This window comes from Cnephaeus nilssonii, assembly GCF_951640355.1.
Source record: "Cnephaeus nilssonii genome assembly, chromosome: 2".
NCBI classification, from domain to species: domain Eukaryota; kingdom Metazoa; phylum Chordata; class Mammalia; order Chiroptera; family Vespertilionidae; genus Cnephaeus; species Cnephaeus nilssonii.
Window position 1 is genome coordinate 47,287,598 of NC_137073.1, and position 22,976 is coordinate 47,310,573.

General features: G+C 38.0%; 1 protein-coding gene across 1 annotated transcript in view; it reads right to left on the minus strand.

Annotated features, from left to right (window-relative positions):
• The window catches only part of LVRN (laeverin), a gene marked incomplete at its 5' end in the record, with an annotated part of 64,821 nt that overhangs the window by 5,771 nt on the left and 36,074 nt on the right, over positions 1 to 22,976 (minus strand). Inside the window, 12 exons of the mRNA XM_079799505.1 lie at positions 5,744 to 5,881; positions 6,096 to 6,263; positions 6,968 to 7,075; positions 9,310 to 9,404; positions 10,852 to 11,005; positions 14,681 to 14,736; positions 17,115 to 17,254; positions 17,602 to 17,678; positions 20,124 to 20,296; positions 20,676 to 20,741; positions 20,832 to 20,897; positions 21,441 to 21,584. Of these exons, the coding sequence (XP_079655631.1) occupies positions 5,744 to 5,881; positions 6,096 to 6,263; positions 6,968 to 7,075; positions 9,310 to 9,404; positions 10,852 to 11,005; positions 14,681 to 14,736; positions 17,115 to 17,254; positions 17,602 to 17,678; positions 20,124 to 20,296; positions 20,676 to 20,741; positions 20,832 to 20,897; positions 21,441 to 21,584 (1,385 nt within the window). The remainder of the gene's footprint in view (positions 1 to 5,743; positions 5,882 to 6,095; positions 6,264 to 6,967; positions 7,076 to 9,309; positions 9,405 to 10,851; positions 11,006 to 14,680; positions 14,737 to 17,114; positions 17,255 to 17,601; positions 17,679 to 20,123; positions 20,297 to 20,675; positions 20,742 to 20,831; positions 20,898 to 21,440; positions 21,585 to 22,976) is intronic.

Sequence of the window (22,976 nt, forward strand, 5' to 3'; positions counted from 1 at the left end):
AATCAGGGTTGGGAAATGTTTTGCAAGACAAAGCTATATCTTATTTGCCAGATAAAATGCTAAATATATAGCCCCTTTTAATTTCTATCTCTAACATCTAAAAGAAAACATGTATGAATTAGTTTACCTCCATCTTTTAATAGAAAATCTATTATATAAAAAAATCTAGCCCTGGCCAGGTAGCTTAATTGGTTAGAGCATCATCCCAATATGCCAAGGTTGTGGGTTCAATCTCTAGTCAGGGCACATACAAGAAGCAACCAATGAATGCATAAATAAGTGGAACAACAAATTGATGTTTAAATCTCTCTCTCTCTCTCTCCCTTCCTATCTCTTTAAAATCAATAAAAAATTCTATTAGCACTAAAAATATTTATATTTAAATACTGATTTGTGTAACATAGTTTTTAGTTCACTTAAATGTAAAAAACTCTTCTTAATAACAATAACACTGTCAACTGTTCTTATCTTTTTAAATGAGGTGGTTAGAATAGATGTCACATACCTCAAATTAAGAAAATTTGTAAGGGAGTAAGTAAATATGCAAATTATGCCCCTTAAAAATAGTAGTTTTGTGTTTTTTTTTAACTCTGACTAAAATACACTGAAAGCTCATTTAAAATTTTGCATTTGTATGTGCTTTTTGGGAAGAGGATCCATATCATCTGAGATTCTCAAGGCTAAGTACCCGACTCTACTCTATTTACATTCCCTGAAACAAGCGTGGCCGCTGAAACTTCTTCCTTAGTTTAGTGCCCCTGATACCCAATGAGAATGTCTAAAAAAAAAAGCCATGAAATGTTGCTGTAGAGAAAGAGCAGATACATACCTGCCCAAAGTGGTGCTGTAGTTAAAAAAGTAAATAATAAAGATTTTTGGATGCATTAAAAAAGAAAGAAAATTAAGATAGGGTTAATATAGACTGAACAAGCAATGGTTGAACTGGCTTGATAATTATACACACAATTCATTTCAAAAATGTATACTTGAAATTAAAAATTATAAGAGTTAATGTTGGCCTACTACACAAACAAGGGAAAGAGAAAACAGTGCTTTTGTTCTTTTAAAGTCCCTAGCTATAGTGTAAACTGTGTTTACTTGAGCAAAGTAGAGGACAAGAGACAGTCTACATGTAATTCAGACAAGCAAACTTGTTTCTGTGGGGAAAGTGGAAATATTTCTTATTCTTCATTTTTATTGGCCAGGTATGAAAAGCCTGTGAGATGACTCAAGAAACTTGGCAAAGTTTGCAAAGGAACCAAGTTCCAAGCTTAAAAAAAAAAAAAAAAAAAAAAAAGTGGAAAACTACATAGGGTGCTAAATGTGGGATTTGCTACCAGATCCAGAAGAAAGGTTACCCCAACAGGCAGGGCTCAATTTGAAATTACCTTGGGCAAATCATATATTGCAGAAATGAGGAATACCATATAGTTAGAAGCATTGTTCTGGAGAGTAAATGAGATAATGTATGTTGTGGCATCTATCAGAGCACCTGGCCTGGTCTTGCAAGCTTCAAGCGGAGATATTTTTGAGACAGAGAGGATTTGCCACTGTTGTTGAGAGAGCAATCTCTTTGAAATATTAAACAAAAGTACATACTTTACAAGTAGTTTATCTCCCCCGTAGTCAAATGCATTATAATTAATACCAAGACAAGAGCCAGTGGGTGTCAGCATAGTTACCCTTTAAAAAATATGGATAACATTCAATGCTAGTGTGGACACAGTGGTATGGGTACTCGAGTCTGGCTTGCATTCTGCCTCTTTCCTTTCTCACATTTCCCCTTCTCCCCTCTCCCTTCCCCTGCCATGTCTGACTTCCTGTGGCAAGCATGGCCACTAGGCAAGCATGGGGCACCAAGGCATCCAGCCCAATCCAGTGGCGGGTGGTGGGAATGGGCTCACTCCAACCACATCTCAACTCACGCAGTTCCCTTGTGCTCCTACTTAACCTTTTCAACCCCGTGTTCCCCATCATAAAACACAACAGAATGGAAGTGAACGTAAGTGCAGGTTTCAAGCTTAGGACTCTAGGCAATATAACAATATTTGGAGAAGAAATCAAGTGTTTGATAAGGAAACGTGAAGATTCATTTTGGACCAGTTGAGTTTGAAACTGATTATACCTTATAGTCTATATTCCAACAAAACTAGGGTTTTCCTGTTGGCGGTGAAATCCACATTGTTTTAAGAAAGCTAAAAGCAACTTAACAAGGGTGATAAGGGCACAAATATAACTTCTACCACATATCATAAAAGATCACAAAAATCCTGTTGTTCCATCCCTATCCACACATTCCTCCATAGAATCTATCCACATCTGCATGCACATATTGATGGTCCTGTAACCTGAAAGCTGTCTTTATGGTCAGTGGAGGTTCCTTCATTTAGATCAGTGCTCAAAGGATCATCTCGGTCCAACAGTTAAGTAATTACCCCTCAGAGACCAGTGCAGTGTCTGCACATGGGAGGGAGGGGCAGGACCAAGCTGAAGATGTTTTACTCAAGCAAATATTCCAAAATGTATTTTCAGATTGGGCCTCCTGAGAAGAGTCCTGGGAGTGGTCGAGGGGAGCAGATGTTCCTGAACTGCTATTGGCAGTGTGCTCAATTCAACCCCATGACCTCCCCTGTCTCCCTCTTTCCAGAGCCCCAAGCTCCAGCCAGGGATGTGACTAGTTCCAAGTCAGTCTTTTAGTCCTTTCATGTGGAAGGTGACGTTTTCCAAATATGCCTGTTCAAATCTCACTCAATTCCCTTTCTTCCCTTTGAGTCCCCAAAGCCCTGTCTGTCTCCATCTCCACATTCTAATCACTTTATATCCCCAAAAACAGCTGAAACTAACTGTGTCTTTTCATAGTAAAACCAAAGTATTTTATTACTAGAAAGAACTTTAGAATTAATAAATGCATGTCTTTCATTTTATAGAAGAGGAAACTAAGGCCTAAATGTTCATAGACAAACAATAAATAGATGTTCCAGTTCCCATTCCAAATGAGAGGGTTAGAGAACTTATTTTCTTTTTTTTTTTCCTTTGTATTGAATTTATTGGGGTGACACGGGTAACAAAATTATACAGGTTTTAGGTGCACAATTCCATAACACACCATCTGTACACTGTATTGTGTGCTCACCACCCCAAGTCAAATGGATAAGTTACTTTCTCATCTGTTTATCCTGATAGGACTGATCTACTAGCAAAAGGATACTTTGTTTACATGAACATATATAGTGCATAGTAGGATTACAGATGAAAAGGCAGGCATTTCAGACCGAGAGTGAACATAGGGTGAAGTTTTTATTATAAACTCCAGGGAAAGAGTAAAGATGCAACCCTAGGAGGGGGGCATCTCTGAAACCTCATGGAACAAGGGGACCTATGGACATAACTCTGATTTATAGACTAATTCCCAGGGAGAAGTCGGACCTAGGAAGGAGGGCATTATCTTTAACAATTTAAGCAAAAATGAAAACACCACTTATCCCAAAGGTCTTAGGGATCCCAGGAAATGTAAGGAATTGATAAGGCCCTCGGAAGCAATAAACCTAGAGTGATAAATAATTTAAAGCAGGAGATAAAGACAATTTCCTCAATATGGGAGTAGGCTATGTATATTCCACTGATGAGGCTGTAAATGGTATTGTACAAATGAGCTTTTATCTACACACTAGAAGCCCGGTGCACGAAATTCGTGCACAGCGGGGGGTTGTCCCTCAGCCCAGCCTGTACCCTCTCCAATCTGGGACTCCTGGAGGAATGTCCGACTGCCCGTTTAGGCCCGATCCCAAGTGGGATCGGGCCTAAACGGGCAGTCGGACATCCCTCTCACAATCCAGGACTGCTGGCTCCCAACTGCTTGCCTGCCTGCCTTCCTAATTGCCCCTAACCACTTCTGCCTGCCAGCCTGATCACCCCCTAACCACTCCGCTGCCAGCCTGGTTGATGCTTAACTGCTCCCCTGCCAACCTGTTTGCCCCCAACTTCCCTCCTCTGCCAGCCTGGTCACCCCTAACTGCCCTCTCCTGCAGGGTTGATCACCTCCAACTGCCCTCCCTTGCAAGCCTGGTCCCTCTCAACTGCCCTCCCTTGCAGGCCTGGTCCCTCACAACTGCCCTCCTTTGCAGGCCGGGTGCCTCCCAACTGCCCTCCCCTGCTGGCCATCTTGTAGTGGCCATCTTGTGTCCACATGGGGGCAGGATCTTTGACCACATGGGGGCAGCTATATTGTGTGTTGCAGTGATGATCAATCTGTATATTACTCTTTTATTAGATAGATAGAGGCCTGGTACATGGGTGGGGGCCAGCTGATTTGCCCTGAAGGGTGTCACAGATAAGGGTGGGGGTTCCCTTGGGGTGCGGGGCGGCCTGAGCGAGGGGCCTGTGGTGGTTTGCAGGCCAGCCACGCCCCCTGGCAACCCAAGGGGAGGCCCTGGTATTTGGAATTTATTTTCCTTCTACAATTGAAACTTTGTAGCCTGGGGCGGCAGCCATTTCTGGGGCGGCAGCCATTTCTGTGGCAGTTAATTCACCTTCTACAATTGAAACTTTGTGGCCTTAAGCAGGTGAGCCCGGCCAGGGTGTGCGGAAAGCTTTGCTTCCCCTGTTGCTGCCGGCAACCCTGGCCTGCTCTCTCAAGCTCCATTCTGCCGCCATTTGTTTGAATTTGTTTACCTTCTATAATTGAAACTTTGTAGCTTGAGTGGAGGCTTAGGCCTGCAACGGCTATGGAAAGCTTGGCTTGCTCTGTTACCTGGGAAACCTTGCTCTCTGTGGCTGTAGCCATCTTGGATTGGGGTTAATTTGCATACTCGCCCTGATTGGCTGGTGGGCGTGGCTTGGCTGGTGGGCATGGCCTATGTAGCAGAGTGATGGTTAATTTGCATATTACCATTTTATTAGAGAGGACGTTTTATTTCTGATTTAAAACTACATTTTTGGTGGTGTGAGGGTGCTCAATAAATATACACACATACACACACAAACACACACACAACCAAACAAAAAAAGTGCACCCCATTCCATTATTTTGCTCTTTAAAGGAACCATATTCACATTCTTAAACATTTTTATTCTAAAAATACATTTATACAATGTATCTTTCAACTTTACAGGTGTTTGTACCTGAACTGTTGGCTACTTTGAATCTGCTAACTCTATAGTATGTGATTATTAGGAATGTACGGTTAAGTAATGTTCTAGAAAAACCAGCCATCCAGGGCATGCTGTCTGATATTTGTATGTCCATGTGTATTTTACCCAATAGATGGGCTAGGAAGCAAGCAGATTAACCTTAAATTATGAGAAATATTAAAAAGTTCAAGAATATGAAATCCAGATATATAAAAGGGAATCTGACAAGTAAAACACACGAGCAACATCCAGGCTGATGTAATGATGAGCATTGTTGTTTCATAAAGATATGGTGATGTACTTCACAAAACAAACGAATGGCTGATGTACATGCATACCAAACAAACGCGACTTGCTCTAATCTCAGTTTCAAACTTCTTAGCGGGCACAGTAGGAAAACTGTGGTATAAAACTATCCCATGCAAATCCATCTGTATTCAGAAAGCCAAAACTGAAGATAAGTGACCTTCTCTTCCATAACATGACCAGTTTAAAAAATTATCCCTTTTCTAGTCAGTGCAAAGGACTTTTGTGTCCTAGCCAGACTGAATCTGTGCTTCTTGCACCAAACTCACGACCTAAATGAAAGAGTGGTCTCACATCTTTTTCTTACCTTTCACTCACAGCTTGCCAATTGTTGACTAAAAAGTCTTTTGCGACATATCGGCCAACATCAAATGCTGCCACAACTTCAATTATATTTGTTTCATTAAAATTGAATGAATTTGTAGTGATGGCATATTCCATGTATCTGTAAAAATGCATTTGCAGAAAATAAATATGTAAAAATTATCCAATACAAGAAGTTAATTTAAATAAATGGGATCAAAATCATATATGACTCTAAGTTAATGATGCACAAATATTCGTTAATTGTTACCATAGCACAGTTATATTTTTCTCCCTTTGGTTTATTAATTGCACTCTTTCACCAGGAACTTTCATGGTAAGTTTCCCATAATCACCTGGTAAGTATCCATGGGTCTTTACTGCAGCTCATTGCATAAGCGAGTTGACTCCTTTCTTCTTCATTTGTGTTATTAGCGTAGATATTTAACAAAAAATCCCATTCTTTATCACTTCCCGAGGCAATGCCATAACATAAAATCACAGTTTTAATTGGATATGGTATTCTGTAAAGTATAACATTGTGATGATATTTCTCATAGTAGTTGAGTTATAAGCATGTTACTTATGTTTATAGGTTGTCATATATTTAGAACTATGTAGCTAGAAAAAAATGTTGAGATCTCAGATATAAAGAGCAAAAGTAGGGCTCTCGAAAGGCAACTGTGGGAGCTATTATTAGTGTTACCGTGATGAGATGAGACTGTCACATTAGTTTAGAAAAGGGTTTAGGGGAGAAGTAAATTAGAGTAGTACAAATGGTAAGTATATGCTGATAATAAGTTTGGTTTCATATCTTACTATTACATCTCCTAAGAGTCCATCTAAGGTGATATATTAATAGAGTCTTAGCCTCAGCTCTCTGAGAGACTGCAAATGAATAAAAAAAAAAGAGTTGCTCTGATGTATGTATGTATATAATAAAGAACAACCTAAATAAGACTCAAAATAAGCGTAAGTGCTTATAGGGAATGCACTGGCAATGACAGGTCCTGGGTGACAATCACTGTATAAATTCTAATCTATTGTTATGATCAGACCTACATTAGACAGTTTTTTTTTTAAAGAAAGATACCTGAATAAAATAGTAGGAGAGATTAATCAAGTGAAAACAAAACAATCATTCCCAGACTGAGAGCATCAAAAGGGTAGAAAGATTGCTGGTGTTGAAACAGGACAAAGACCAGGGCAATGACAATATTTATCTTACTCCTTCTCCGGATTGTCCATCCAGTTTCTGAAGAGTTCTCTTGACAGCTGAAGACAGTCCTCAAGGCCCAACAAACACACACTCCCAAAGAGTTTTTCCAGCGATATTCTCAAAGGAAAAGTCAAAGAAAAACATTTTATTTTGCATTACCACATTATTTTTTTCTGCCTCCAAGAATATGTTTCATAAAAAGATGGGTATTTTAAAACATCCTTCCAATAACATCAAGTTTGCTAAAAAAGAAAAAAAAAAAGCTTTTGTGGATAACAAACATGTTTAAGATTCAGAGGAATGTTTCCTGAGAGCCTGTCAGGCACCAAATAAACTCCTAAGACTGGTATTTTTTGAAAAGTTAGAAATAAATTACTGCCATCCTTTATCTCCCTCAATCACACACTCGGTATACACAGACTCCACATCTGTTATCAATCTACTTTTCCTCCCTTTTATAATAATTGCCTTGTGGATAAAAAATGACTTTAGAGTATTTGATCTAATACTCTTAAAAAGAAAGTTCTTTATACATAGAAAGAAATGGTTTATTTCTCTCTTTGAACCATGTGCTTTTCCTTGCTTAAGTTTCTGTTTCTTCTTCAACTCCTCCTGGCTATTATATTTATGGCCAGAAAAAGGATAGAGGTTTGGTTTTGTTTTTATAGCTGAGAAGGGGTACACATTATGGTTCAAAACAAATAAGTTCAAAAGAATACAGTGAAGAACAATTATAAATCCAGATAAGCAGTGCGTGGGGTGTATCTCCCTACTCTCCCCAAGTTTGGAGTAAAAGGTAAAGGAATTCAAAGTGGCCATAAAGTTCCAGAAAATGCAAGAGCCAAATCTCTATTCCTCCACCCTCTAGCTCCAACTCAGCTTGACCTGACTCTCTGATAAGCAGAAGTGGAATGTCCAAGGGTGGAGGCCTTCTGAAAGACAGCTCTGAGCACTCATTTATACACACACTGTCCCTCCCCACCCATCCAAAGCTGGCTCCAGCAAGGTTGTTCCAAAGAGAACTGGTCTTGGGAGGCTACAAAAACAACAACAACAACACACACACACACACACACACACACACAAAAACACAGATCACTTCAGTCCAATTAACTAGTCCAAGGTTATGGCTAGTTAACAGGTGTGCTGCCTGCGTTTTTGAGCACACTTTTGCCTTCCTGTTTATTCACACATGCCTACACATTCACTATCCCAACTAGTCCTCCCCATCTTCAATCTACTTGTCCATTCAACCCTATGTCCTTCTAGTCACAGGTCCTAGCACTAAAATTTTCTCCTCTCTCAGAAGGATACTCATGAGTGATAATAATCACATGTTGTATGCTTTGTATTTCTTGTTTGGTCTAATTGATTTAGACTTGATTTGACTAGTGCTGTAAATATAATCCCTGTACCATAGCTGATTACAAACTCCCTCCCTAAATCTAGAAACCCAGCATACATACATGGAGTACACCTTGGGTCACAGGGAGGCCAGCGACAGCAGATATTTTGCCTTTCCCCCCACTTCCTGGATCATTATGACAACATGCTTACTTCTCTCACCAAATCAATGATGTGAACATCATTTATAACACGTATGATCATACACAATGACTGATATATTTCACTGTCAACCTCTCATAAAATCTGCACAGTGACAGAATTTCTGTCGCCAATAATAAACAGAGGGGACCCTGTCCCATGCCCTTTAATTCACTGGGATAGGCTGACTTTGCTTAGCACAGCCCTTCACCACTAGTATGACATACTTACAATTTCAACCAGTAGCCTAAGATTTGAGAATATAGAGCTACAAATTCCTGTGTAAAATATCACATGATGTCACTTATTTGTGGAATCTAATGAACAAAATGAATTGACCAACAAAATAAGACCCGAAGCATGGAGGCATGGAACAGACTAACATACCTCAATGTGGATTGGGAGAACGAGAAGAGATAAACCAAAGACTTACATACTTACATGCATAACCCATGGACACAGGCAATAGGGTACCGGGGTGGGGGGGGGCATGTAGGTAGGGGCTGGGAGGAGGGGGTTAAAGGTGGGGGGTGGGAGATATATGTAATAATATTAACAATAAAAATATATATATATTTTTAAATTTCTGTGTATACACATATGTGCTTTGTGGGTAAATTAAAACCCCAAACTATTATTTCCTATTAGGATACATGTAGCTCATCAATCTCAGAGCTACTGCCCTAAAATAGTATATAAAAATCTCTCAGTGAATCATAGGTATTAAGATCTTATGATGTAAGTATGGAAGCCTATTTATTAATATGAATATTTTAATGCAATTATTACTACTCAAAAATACTTACAAAGCTAAATAGTCATCTTGCAATGCTGTCACATTTTCACGAATTATAGTTGAATAATGATTCCATATTGAGGTAAGTCTCTTTAATAGATACTTCTATAAACAATAAAGAGAATATACTGTTAGTCTGGCTTGCAACACTGAATTTGCATTGTATTTCTCTTCATCTGAAAAGACATTTAATAATGACAGATATGTCTTCAGAAATGATTTTTATCTGTTAGTAATGTGTAACTGGTTTATTTTTTAGTTTCCATACATTCAGTTTTCTCATACAAAATGGGGTTTATAATAACACCATTATTATAGTTTTGTGAAGACTAAACAATATAATGTATGTAAGCATACTGCCTGGCAAATAAATCAATAAATATTAGTTATTATTATAATTTAATATCACCCTATCCATTTCTGGTTATCATCAAAAATGAGAAAAAAGTATAAAAATTTAAAACTTAAACTTTCTATCTTAAAAATTCCATGTTTAATATATAAACCTCCAAGAAAATAAGAAGAACTGACTTATGTCTCAAACAAATTTAAGCCCTGAGTCTGAAATAAAGTTTCTTCAATTGAGCTATCAGCTGGTAAGTAATAAGATTATAAAAGTTATACATTTTCAATACATTCCTGTATTGAAATACTAAATTTATTCATTGAAATTCTTTAAAAACAAATATTAGTTTTTACTTACTTATGCAAACCAAGTCATCAGATATAATCAATGAGCCTCCTTGATCCCACAAACATTAAAGTGCCTTCTGTTGGTCACCAACCCCACATTCCAGTAAGTTTCCATCAGCACTTTGGACAGTAGAGACAAGAAAGTATGGAACCCTGAGGTGGTTGTGATCCCAGCTTCCAACGGCCTCAGCAACCCACTTGGAATCATCACCTAACTTACTTTCTAGTTTGTTTGTGGCCCTCAATTCTCCAAAGGTTTGCTCCCTAACTTTGGCTTTGATTCTACCTGTGCTATCTTTCTTATGATCACTGTTTAAAACCCAATGAAGGAACTTTTCTCCTTTTATATTGTTTCAGTTATGATGGCATGTTATGTCTTTACTCATTAAGTCTACTTTCCTTCACTCTCTTCACAACATCAAGAGCAGCTTTGAAACATTTACTTTTTCTGGAACTCACCTCTCTGGTTTTAAGTGCTGGCCCTGTAAATCAAAGCATTTCAATTTTGCATATAGGATTGTTAAAAGTCATTCTATTTGATTAACAATCTTTTAGGAAAATAGTTGCTAATACATACTATCTTTTTCTGTAAGCAAAAAGGCATACCATATCTATCCACTTCTGGTTTCTTAGGACACATTGCCACTTCCATGAATTAAATAGCTTTCCAAACTTCTATCATACTCATCTCCTAGACCAGGTTTATGACTAAGATATTTTCTTTTAAGAATAATCAATCATTCCTTGAGAAAATGAATATGTATATACTTTTGGAAAGGCCTGTTTCACAGATGCTCTTTAGAATATAGAATGAGGAAGAATGGATTCTTTTAAACCACAAAACAAAGAATGAAATTACCTTTAATAATGTGTATGTATCATAGTTGCCCACATCAGAAACAAAATTGCTGGGTAGCAGGTTCACCAAGACTGTATGCCATACTATGATTTCATCTTCTTCAGCAAGGTACTTGGTTAAATCAAGTGCTGTTTCAATCTCAATATAATTGTTTCTGTTTGGTTTAAAAACACACACTAAAAAACCTTCACTTGCTAAAAATGATTTGCACACTTTCCATATTTGTTCCATGCTTCAATGCCTGACTTTATAAAGTACGTGAAATCAAGAAGCTAGAGGGTAAAGGTCCCATCTCATAGATAAGGTGGGAACCAAGCAACGTTGACCAACCCTCCATTTCAGTTTGGTATGTGCACCCAGATTCCTGGAGATTATAGAAAATCCAGGCCCAATATTGGGGCCTAATTATTGGGCAAAAGAATATTTGTGCACTTAGTATGCATTCTTATGAGAGTATAGTTTCCATTCCACAAGTATTAATTAAAAGTCATTCTCTCTCTAATGGTCTGCCAGCACAAACTAGAATATAGGAAAATACTCTTTCCTACTATTGAGGATCTTTTTACTTCAGTGAGGAGCTGAGATTTATGCATAAGTAGCTGTTAACAAAAGGTCCTAAGAAAGGCAATGAATACAATAAAGTAGCAAAGAAGGTAAACATGCATGTAATAGAAAAGTCAGTGAAGGCCTCCTGGAGGAGGAATTTGAGAAAAACAATGAAAGATGGGTAGGATTGAAATGGGTAGTAAAAAAAGAGGAAGACAGTTTAGGACAAAGAAGATTATTGGGTATTAATGTGATGGGCAGACCCAGCTAATCGAAGCAGAGAATTTCTTTTGTGTATAGTTGAGAGGTGGGGCCTAATAGGAAAGGCGGATCAAAACTGTGAAGAGCCATGCGTGTCAGGATGTAGAATTTACATGTGGTGGGAAGATGTTTAGACACCTGGGTACCATCATGAAGGTGATACCTAAAAATCCTACATAATAAGAGAGGAATATGCTAATTTTCTGTTACGCCATGAGGTGTAACAACCGGATCACGGATCTGCAGGAGTGTGGGGCAGCGAACTACAAGTGGGCAGCAGAGAGCTACAGGAGGGGGCAGGGCAGCAAGCTTCAGGGGGAGGGGAGCTACAGGAGGGTGTGGCAGTGGGCGGAGAGCTACAGGAGGGCAGCAGCGACCTACTGGCACACGGATTCATGCACAAGGCTACTAGTTTTATTATAATTGGGCTCAAGAAGATAGAATGGAATTCAAAGGAACTAAAGGTTAGAAGCTAATGCAATAGGCCAAGCAAAAGACAATGAAAGCTTGGCTTAGTATGGAAGCAGTGAAGGTAGTAAGTAAGGGGAGAATCCAAAAGACTTTCTCCCAAGAATGAATAGATAAGACACGGTGACTATTTGGGAAATGTGGAGGAGTTCAGGATATCTCTTATGTTGCAAGTTTGGGTGATGGGAAGAATAGTGGTACCTCTGACAGAGAGAAAAAATGATAGCAGGAGCAGTTTAGAGACAAATGAAGTTCAGTGTCTCAGGTGCTGAATTTAAATGACCACAGGATAAATAGAAGACAGGAAGAGACAAGTACAGATGTAGGCTTAGAAGTCATCAACATATCTTCCACAAACATTTATTGAGTACCTTATATCTTCTAGGCACTGTACATGTAAATAACAAAATCACTGAAATTTTAAAAATGCATGCATTATCCAAAGGGAAGATAGAAAAAAATAACATAACCATCACTGGTCTTAGGATGCTCACAGCAGCAAGAAGAAGAGAAGCCAGGTACATGAGGAGAACTACGTTTGCATATTGAGGTCTCAGGAAGCCAGTAAAGAAGTTTCCAGGAGGATGTGGTCAATAGTACCAAAGTCAGGGTAATCTCAGAGCGGAGTTTCAACAAAGTAGTGAGCAAGGAAGTATGCTGCAGGTTACAGAGGGGAAAAGTAGTAAGGAAATAAAAGATAAAATAAGCAGACATTCATTCAAGAAATAAGACAAGCCAAAGAGAGAGTGAGCACACTAGATAATTTATTATGTATACTCCTTAATTTTATTGTCTGAAAATGTAAATTCTGAACATATATTAATTTGCCTGGTCAAATACTTACCAGCTGCTTTTATATATATGTCACATTTTATTTATATCATAATGAATAAGGGTGATATAAATAAAATCAATAATTTTGCAATATGTTAAAATACATGCCATATCTCATTACAATTATACCTATAGCCATCATCATCAGGTATCATAAATCACTTCAAAATTTTAATACATAGTCTATTTCCAGCAACTCATTTTTTAGATGTCAGCTACTTTATTTCAACACTCAATATCACAGAAAAATATGAACACAATCTTCCTAAATTTATCCATTTTAACATTTACTAGAGTTTACAAAGGTAAGCTTGAATCACTTGTAATTAACCTAAGTTTTTATTACTGATTGATACTTTTAAAATAATGGTTCTTACGCTTTTTATAATCCTATCTAATAAAAGAGTCACTGCAACACACAAGATGGCTGCCCCCATGTGGTAAAAGATGGCAGTCCCCATGTGGACACAAGATGGCCACCACAAGATGGCCAGCAGGGGAGGGCAGTTGGGGGCAACCAGGCCTGCAGGGGAGGGCAGTTGGGAGGGACAAGGCCTGCAGGGGAGGGCAGTTGGGGGCAACCAGGCCAGCAGGGGAGGGCAGTTAGGGGCGACCAGGCTGGTAAGGGAGGGCAGTTAGGGGCAATTGGGCCAGCAGGGGAGCAGTTAGGCATTGATCAGGCTAGCAGGGGAGTGGTTAGGAGGTGATCAACCTGGCAGGCAGAAGTGGTTAGGGGCAATCAGGCAGGCAGGCGAGCAGTTGGGAGCCAGCAGTCCTGGATTGTGAGAGGGGTCCCAGATTGGAGAGGGTGCAGGCTGGGCTGAGGGACACCCACCCCCTCATGCACGAATTTCGTGCACCGGGCCTCTAGTAATCCTATAAATATTTAAACACTATTATCTTTTTTCTCTTTATATCATTTCTACTGCATCCTTTTCAAACTTTTCCTTTAAGGTGTTTCTTTCAAAACATTGAGTTATCTTTGCTATTCTTTTAAAACCCTTTAAAAATTCTCTATAATTAGTTTAAATCTTATTATACCAAAGTTAATTTAATTGAAAATATATAGGACTTTGATTATAATTGAATGCCAAGGTTTGACTTGAGAAGAACATATTCTTCCTCTCAAAACATTGTTGTTTTTTATGGCTTTCTAATTGTAATAGACATTATTGCTCTTTCTTTATAGGACTTTCTTGTCTTTTTTTTTTTTTTATTGTGGGAAAATACACATAAAATTTGTCATTGTAACCATTTTTAAGTGTACAGTTCAGCAGTATTAAATACATTCATAATGTTGTGCAACCATCACCACCATCTGTCTCCTTAACTCTTTTCATTTGTAAAACTGAAACTCTGTGCCCATTAAATAATATCTCCCCCTTTCACCTTTCCCCCAACCCCTGGCAACCACCATTCTGCTTTAAGTCTTTGTGATTTTGATTACTCTAAGTACCTCATGTAAAGTGGAATATTACAGTACTTTTCTTTTTGTGACTGGCTTATTTCACTTAGCATAGTGCCCTCAAGTTTCATCCATGTTGCTGCACATTCCAGGAACTTTTATGTAATAAAATGCTGCTATAACTACAGAATTTGATCCTAATCTTGAGAAGTTATGGCCTGGATATGCTAAAGAATCAACTTCATAGTGATGAAGTTCATAATGATAAATTCTCAAGGTGAACTCTAAAACCATGTGAGAAGAAAATATACTCACTGAGACAAGGAAAAGGCATCATCAATCAACTGCAATCTGTGAATAACAGGAATAGCCTGCAAATTAAATACCAATATGTACAGAAAAAGATGAGAATTTTTTTAGTAAAAAAAATAATTTGAATAGAGTAACATTTAAAGATCATTGCTAATTACAAAGTACTTTTACATGACTTTCTCATGTACAGAGAAATGATAAATACGAAGGGTAGTCCCCATAATTTATGTATTATACATGTTTTTGATAAATGATCCCTCTGGACATGAATCATCAGGCTTAAATAAGGCAGAGAGTTTTGCCAGGATTCTCCCTGAAAACAGCATGTTAGAAAATAAAAACAGGAAGCCAAGTTTAAAAGGCTTCTCCAAAACAGAAAGCATACATTAAATTGTATGACAATGTCCAAATTATTGTCAGGGGAATTTTTTGGCATGGGAGGGCTTAAATAACTATTATTTAGCACTATTTTGGTAACATTGAGGTACTCTTTTAAATGGTATCTCTCTTCTCAGGAATTTACTGCTTTGACACAATACCACCAATAGGGCCCTTTGAGTCATGGGAAGGCAGGAGTCAATTGCCAGCCTAACTCCTGAGGCTCCTGTTTGAGCTCTTTGGCTTTGCCAGGCCACAGGACTCTGTCTCAGCTGTAGTGTCCTAAAGATGCCCAACGCCTCCCACAGTATTCCTTCAATAGCTCCAGCCTTTTCATATATTTGGTACTAGAAAAATTACCTTCGCCTACATCCCTTTGAACATCTGAGCAAACCAAGCTTAATTCTTTTCTTGGGAGTAGTCTCTTTTTCCTTCTGGCGATAATAACGTATTTTCTAGATTAATATTAATAACTGAAATGTTTTTTTATTTGCTCACCAATTATGTTGTAGGAATAATTAACCTCAGTCTTTAAATAAGTAAATCTGCAGTGGCTTCAAGATCATTGCTATAATAACATGACCTAAAGCTTCCATAGCCAAGAGTGCCCTTAGAAGTTAACAAGAATTTAGCTACTCAGAAAAAGATTTTAAAATGTCAGCATAAGTCATTTTTGTAGCTTTATACAAAAGCATAACAATAATTTTTAAAAACTACTGAACGTGTTCTGAATGCCTGAATTGTGTCAGGCCTCTGTCAGACATAACACATGCATCACTTCACAGGCAGTCCTTGGGTTACGTCGGACTCGACGTACGTCGTTTCGTGGTTACGTCACCATCTCCCATTTATTTATAAAAAAAACAAAAGTTCCGTCATTTCGACGTATATACATATGTGCTTTATGTTTTTTATTATTTATTTACCACAAGTAAAGGTCAGGAATTGTTATCTTCCTTTTAAATTTTTTTTACTGTTTCAATTCATTACTGCTGAGTATGTGCTCCATGTGAGTGACGTAGGTGCTTTTGTAGGTGGGTTGTGACTTCATGCGAAATCGCGTTACATCATGCCGTAGGAACGGATCTCCGACGTAAACCGAGGACCTACTGTATTTAATCTTCGCAACAACGCTTTAAGGTTGGCCTGTTACACCCATTATTACACAGATAAGAAAACGGAGGCATGACTGGCCATACAAGAGGCCTAAGGTCACACACCTGGCAAACGATGAACATAAACACAAATCTCCCTGACCAAAAATCCAAAGTCCGGACCAATGTTCTTTATTGCCTCTTCTGGTGGAGAGGTTTCTGCATGTGTCTCAGAGAATTTCCAGAGTGAGACACCTAAGATTTCTTTTAGTTCAACACTCTGGTTTTACAAACGTCATCTCAATGAAGAGCCCAAGATTTCACAGCTGAGCCAACTCTATAGACTTGTAAGCCAGCATTTATCTCCACCAGTGGAGATTTGGTTTAATTCAACCAATAAAAATCTTACTGGTTATAGCTAGCCAACATTTTAATATTTATATATTGTATAATGATTTATAATTATTTCACAATTTAAAGTGATATTGGATTATTATTGATATTTGTGGATTAAATTCTCCCCTCTGAGGGAGAGTGAGAATAAAATTTTTACGAAAATTAACATTTTCTAGTATATACTGCACATCTATTGTGGGCTTAGAAATTTTAAGTATATGTTTACCTACATCGTCTCTAATCCTCATGATAAATAAGTAATATATAAGATTATTTCCATTTAAAATAAGAAATGAAAGCAGAACATTTAAGTAACTTGCCTAACATCACAAAACTAATGGTTAATAGGAAAATGTATTCTTATTTTTACCTAGAAAGCTAAAATTGTTGTGGAAAAGTGAGATTAATGTTCAAAAATACAAAACACTCAACCAAAATCTCCTCTTTCTAAGAATAAGTAATGAGGGGAAGGTCTCTTCTCATTAGACAGACATATGAAAGCTCAATTCTGAAAGGCTAGAGAGTGCAATACGAATGATACGTAACAAAAGGTATAAAAATAATCTTACCTTATGATCTTTTTCAAGCTGTTGATTTAATTTCTTCCAACCTAATTTATCATAGTTAACTCTGTAATATCCAGTCATATTCAAATTTAAAATCACCCAGTCATGATCAGAATTTGAAACTTGCATTTCAGGGAATAATTCTACAAAGAAATATGTGAAATATGTTTGATACGGTACATTTGAAAAATATTTCAATATATGTTTATACTATATTCTCTTAATTCTAAACAATAAAGCCAATAAAACAAAAATTAAAGGAATTCTAATATATATATATATCTTACCATATAATTATATTTTTTCACATTAGTAGCTTTTGATTTGAAACTTTTCTTTAAATCTCTATGTTCAACAAGAATGATATCATAGTTTAGTTTTAAACAGGATAGCTTTTCAAAAGCTAAATATTTCAACTTTTTATCCTTTGCCTTTATATTATATATATTCATGTTTATATGTGAAGATATTTTAAAAATTTGTTACTTACTGCTGCTTTTATCTAGCCAGACTAAAGATTGTGTAGTTCCATTTTTCATCCAAAGAATAGGTACAATCCATGTGTCACTTAGAAAAAATTTTAAATTCAGTTAGTTTTCACACATAAGAATGTAAGCACTGAGCCAATGTTAAATGAGATGATCAAATAACAGACAGAAATTGGTCATTCCCTCTGGATATGTAGGACTTGACTTTTTATTATTCACTGTTGATTTTACAAGCCAGTTTTGCTTTAGCTGTTTGTTTACTCTCTCTTGTTGTATCTTATAGATTGACTTCTTATAACTTAAGGTAACTTCTAGGACTATCTTGTATCTGAAACTTTAAAGGCCTGTTTATAATAAACTAAAGGCCCAGTGCATGATTGAATCATGCACGTGTAGGGTCCCCTACATGCTTTCGCTTTCGATCGCGGGGGAGCTGGGTGCCTGTCTGCTGGTGCACCAGGCCTTTCGGAAGCGATGGTCCGCGGCGGGACGTGAGCTCACTGCCCCAGAGGCCCCTTCTGTTCCGCAGCACAGCCACCGCTGGTGATGCGAGCTCAGGGTCCCGCTGGCCCAATCGGCTACCCCAGCCACCCCGAGTCCCGCCCCCTGCGCCTTCCGCTGGCTCAATCATGGGTGTAGCAGCGTGATGGTAATTTACATATTACCATTTTTAAAAAATATATATTTCATTGATTTTTTACACAGAGGAAGGGAGAGGGATAGAGAGCCAGAAACATCGATGAGAGAAAAACATCAACCAGCTGCCTCCTGCACACCCCCCACCAGGGATGTGCCCGCAACCAATGCACATGCCCTTGACCAGAATTGAACCCGGGACCCCTCAGTCCGCAGACCGACGCTCTATCCACTGAGCCAAACCAGTTTCGGCTACATATTACCATTTTATTAGGTAGGATTATAGTCACCTGGCCTGTTCAGAGGTTGTTCAAATGCTGCAGACAGACCCAAATCCATCCTTGCCAAGAGAGGTAAAGAGTAATTTAAGAAGAAAAAGCTTGGCAAATATTTCAAAATACTTTTCTGCATCAAGCTTTCTCACCATCTGAAAAATGTTCAGCATGGCCCTAGCTGGTTTGGCTCAGTGAATAGAGCATTGGCCTGTGGACTGAAAGGTCCCGAGTTCAAGTCCCATCAAGGGCACATGCCTGGGTTGCGGGCTAGATCCCCAGTAGGGGGCGTGCAGGAGGTAGCCAATCAATGATTCTCTCCTATCATTGATGTTTCCATCTCTTTCTCCCTCTCCTTTCCTCTTTGAAATTAATTTTTAAAAATAGAAAAATGTTCAGCATGAATCAGCCAGATTATTCATATTTCTTGAATGCCAACATTCTTTCCGTGTTGGTGGACATGACCTGGATGAAGTAGCTGACCACAAGGAGGACATTAGTCATCTGAAAGGACATGCTACTTGGAATTTGGGCAATATTTTTCAATCTTGCTTAAATAGAAGTCTGGGTTCTCAAAGGCATTAAACTGAGGGTCTCTGTTTTACCTCATGACTAAGGCATAACTCTTCTCAAAAGACACAGAATATCACAATGAGAAGAGATCTTTAGGTCTCTTGTTCTTCATCCCTGGGGTTTTAAAGAAAGAGTAGGAGGACCTGAAAATTTTGGTGGTGGTTTTGAAAATGAATTACTCATTTGTGGCAATACTACAATGAGATGTGAGGATCAAAATTTTATGAAAAACAGTTGAAAATTATCTAACAAATTAAGAACTAGAAGGGAAGGGAAGGGAAGGGAAGGGAAGGGAAGGGAAGGGAAGGGAAGGGAAGGGAAGGGAAGGGGAAAGTGATGAATATTAAGCCACTTTATACTCCTTACTTCATTTTTAAAACAATCTACTGGGATACCTGTTATTATGTTTACTTTATAGATAAGTCAATTAAACTCAGAGATTTTAAATAAGACTTACCTAAGATTTGAAGTTTGTTGGAGTTCCTATTTGAACCCTATTTAAACCCAGGTCTAACTGTATTGAAAATCCATAATTCTAATGATATAGGTATGGGTACAAATACACATATACATGCATGCGTGGACATGCACAAAACTATTCCTCAGACATAGTTACCACTCAGTACTGTTTCTAGAGAAAAGAAGATGACCTTGCAACACAATATCCTTTTATCTTAACTAGCATGAGGTCATCTATGGCTCTAGCGTATTGCCTGTCACCCAGAATCCTGAGTAATTTGTTATTTCTGTCTGAAGGACAAAAAAGAAATACATAACACCCAAAGCTTTGGTCAATGGTGTTGAGGAGGGGCACTGCCTTGAAACCTTAAAAGCAGGTCTCTGGCCTGGCTCAAGACATCAGGGCTCTCCCTCATTCTAGCACCCCAGGAACGTCCTACACGGAGTCCTAAGTCACCATCCCAGAGTCACTCTGCAAAAAGGTGTGGCCAGCAGGGGTTATGCTTCCTCACCCACAGGCTGGTTTCCATTGGATCAGAACTCAACCCCAAGGGAGGTAAAGACAGAGGAGCAAATCTACCTACTTGTGGGTGAGAAGAGTCTGATTTTTAACCTTTCCAAGATAAAATGGTTCCTGTTTCATGATGCCAGTAGATACATTTAAGGTGATAACTGGAAAACCACTCTGGTAGGTCCAACTGTCCATTATACTTTTTACTGTTGCTGGCAAAACAATTTTACTCTGGTCATCTATGGCCTGTTTTAAAAAAAAATCATCAGAAAAGCAGATATTTATCTTCAAAATCTTTTGAGGTAGCAATCTCCTAAAAGAAATGACATAGCTATTCTATATAGTAATTCCCAGTGGGTGATATACCGGGCCAAATTCAGAACTCCCTTCAACTCTATATGCACTCATTAAACATATATTTTTAGATCTAATATGTGCAGGCTCTGTTCTGGGCACTGGAAATACAGTGGTGGAAACTAAAGAAACAGCCCAACTTAAGGGAGTTTCACAAACAAGGTAAAACTGTTTTCCTGTGGCATTGCCATATAAGCATGGCCGCCCCATCTTGTTGAACTCTATCATACAGAACAACTCAGCAAAAACATGTCAGGAAGTAGGCCAATACCATTTGAAAATGCCTCCAGAGATCATCTTGCTTAGCATTTGAGTAAGAAAATGTCTCCAAATACGACTGTAAAAATAGAAAAGTTAAAGTTAGAATAAATCACATCCCAAAGCAATTTATGTTTATTGCCTTCCAGGTAACATTTTGTAAACTCACCTTAAGGGCACTGATAAATAAATTCTCATTCAGGAAACTAGAAAGCATCCGGACCATAGACGCTCCCTAAGACATAAGAAGTTGTCCATGATTTGAACAAAATTCAATATCTAAATACTGACACATTCCATTTCAACAAGCATTATTCTGGACTGTGTTCCTGATTACATTGTGCACTTTAGTTGAATGTTTCAGTTATTCTAAATTATTTTAATAAAATGGTAGACTGTCACTAATTAATAGGTACAAGGTGAACTAATGCCCTACATATAAAGAGTTCAGGGTACACAAAATGTTTTAAATTTATATATTTAATAACATATGGCAAAAATAAATTTGTACCAAATAGAAGGGTTTACCTTAAAAGTAGCAAGTGTCTAAGTCTATTCATAATGGTAAATGGTATTGAGCACCTAAGATGTGCTTGATTAATATTTACTAGATAATAATTGATTTAACCACATTTTCTGAAATCTATCTACTGAATAAAATTAGGGTTATTTGTATCAAAAGTTGTACAATAGCATATTAGCTTATGATCCTTGGAATCCATTTTATGCAACTTTCTGCAAGAGTTCAGAACAAAGGGAAATATATGACTGATTTTACCTTATTGTAAGTAAATATGTCAAAGAGCTCACTTATTTCATTAGTTTCTGTGAAATTTTCCACCTTCATGGATACAGCTCGAGGCACCATGGCGTGATCTTCTCTGAGAACATCATGTAAAAGGTTAGAAAAAAATACTTCATTCTAAAAAGAAATGATTGAGCCACATTAAGTTCTGAGGTGTCACAGAAACACAAAATTCAATGTTCCCAAAATACTTTAACCTTTTGCACTCGGATGTCAAGTGTGACTCGACACGGTTAGCATCGGTAGCAGCTCTTTTTATACTCTGAATGTATCAATAATTTGAAATATAAAAAAATCCAAATAAATAAGTTTGTATGAAAAGAAACTCCAGTTTTTTATTCTACTGCCGCGCTTTGTAAAATCTGGGGTATTTAAAAAATTAAATCCCGAGTAGAATAAAGGAATCGAGAAAAAAGCAAGTGAGTGCAAAGGGTTAAAAAACTGACATTGAAGAAGGAGGAAAACAATAATTAAGTTCTCTGTGAGCTACAATATGCCAAATAAGCAAGGATTCCATCTTACCTAATAATAGACAAACATGTAAATTGACCATACCTCTGCTACGCCACCAGCCAATCAGGAGTGATATGCAAATTAACCCAACAAAGATGGCGGTTAATTTGTATACACAGGCACCGAGTGACTGGGGCGGGACGCTTGTGTCATCACCATGGTGATGACGCAAGCGTTCTGTCCCACCCCCACCTACCCTCCCCCTCCGGTCTCTCAGGGCCTCTGGGCAGCGTGGGAAGGTGGGGCCAGAGTGGAAAGGGGCTGGGCCGGAGTGGAAAGGCGGTGCCGGCAGCCAGGGAAAGGAAAGCCCATTCTAGCACAAATCTTCGTGCATCAGGCTTCTAGTGAGTAATAAAATTCTAGGATACTTTCCTCCCCATTTGGTGTCTTTCTTTATTTCAATTCTTAAAAAATCAATTACAAGAACTCCGTATACATTTTTCCTAAGGAGGTCCCTGGGATGGGGGTGGGGGTGGAGTGGGGAGAGAATAGTATCTCTTGGTGGTTTTAATTGTCTAAAATTTTATAGAGAATTATTAAAATCTAATATTAATCTAATTACTAATAGCAAACACATAAGATTGATCAGTATCTCTTTCATGGACATTCATAAACCAAAAGCATGCCATATTTATAAATTCACAAGAATGCTGATATAATAATTTTTAATTGGAAATAAATCAACAGATTGGATATAACAGTTTATATGTAACTCATACATTAGAAGAAGGCACTTTGTTATATTTTAATAAGAAGTACAGGACTCTATACTGGTAAAAGACTAAATCTCTCTGACCCATGACAAGGGCCATTTCTTTCTGAAGAAAAGCTGAAAGGATAACCAAAGTATAGCCAAGAGGTGCATGGGATGGACGAGCCAAAGAAGGAACAGTGGAGAAGTTGCAGGAATAGCATACCCTAGAGAGCCCCTGATAATCCACATGAAACCTCTTTTGGGGGTCCCAATGTTGACTCTCTCACCCATGGACAATGTTA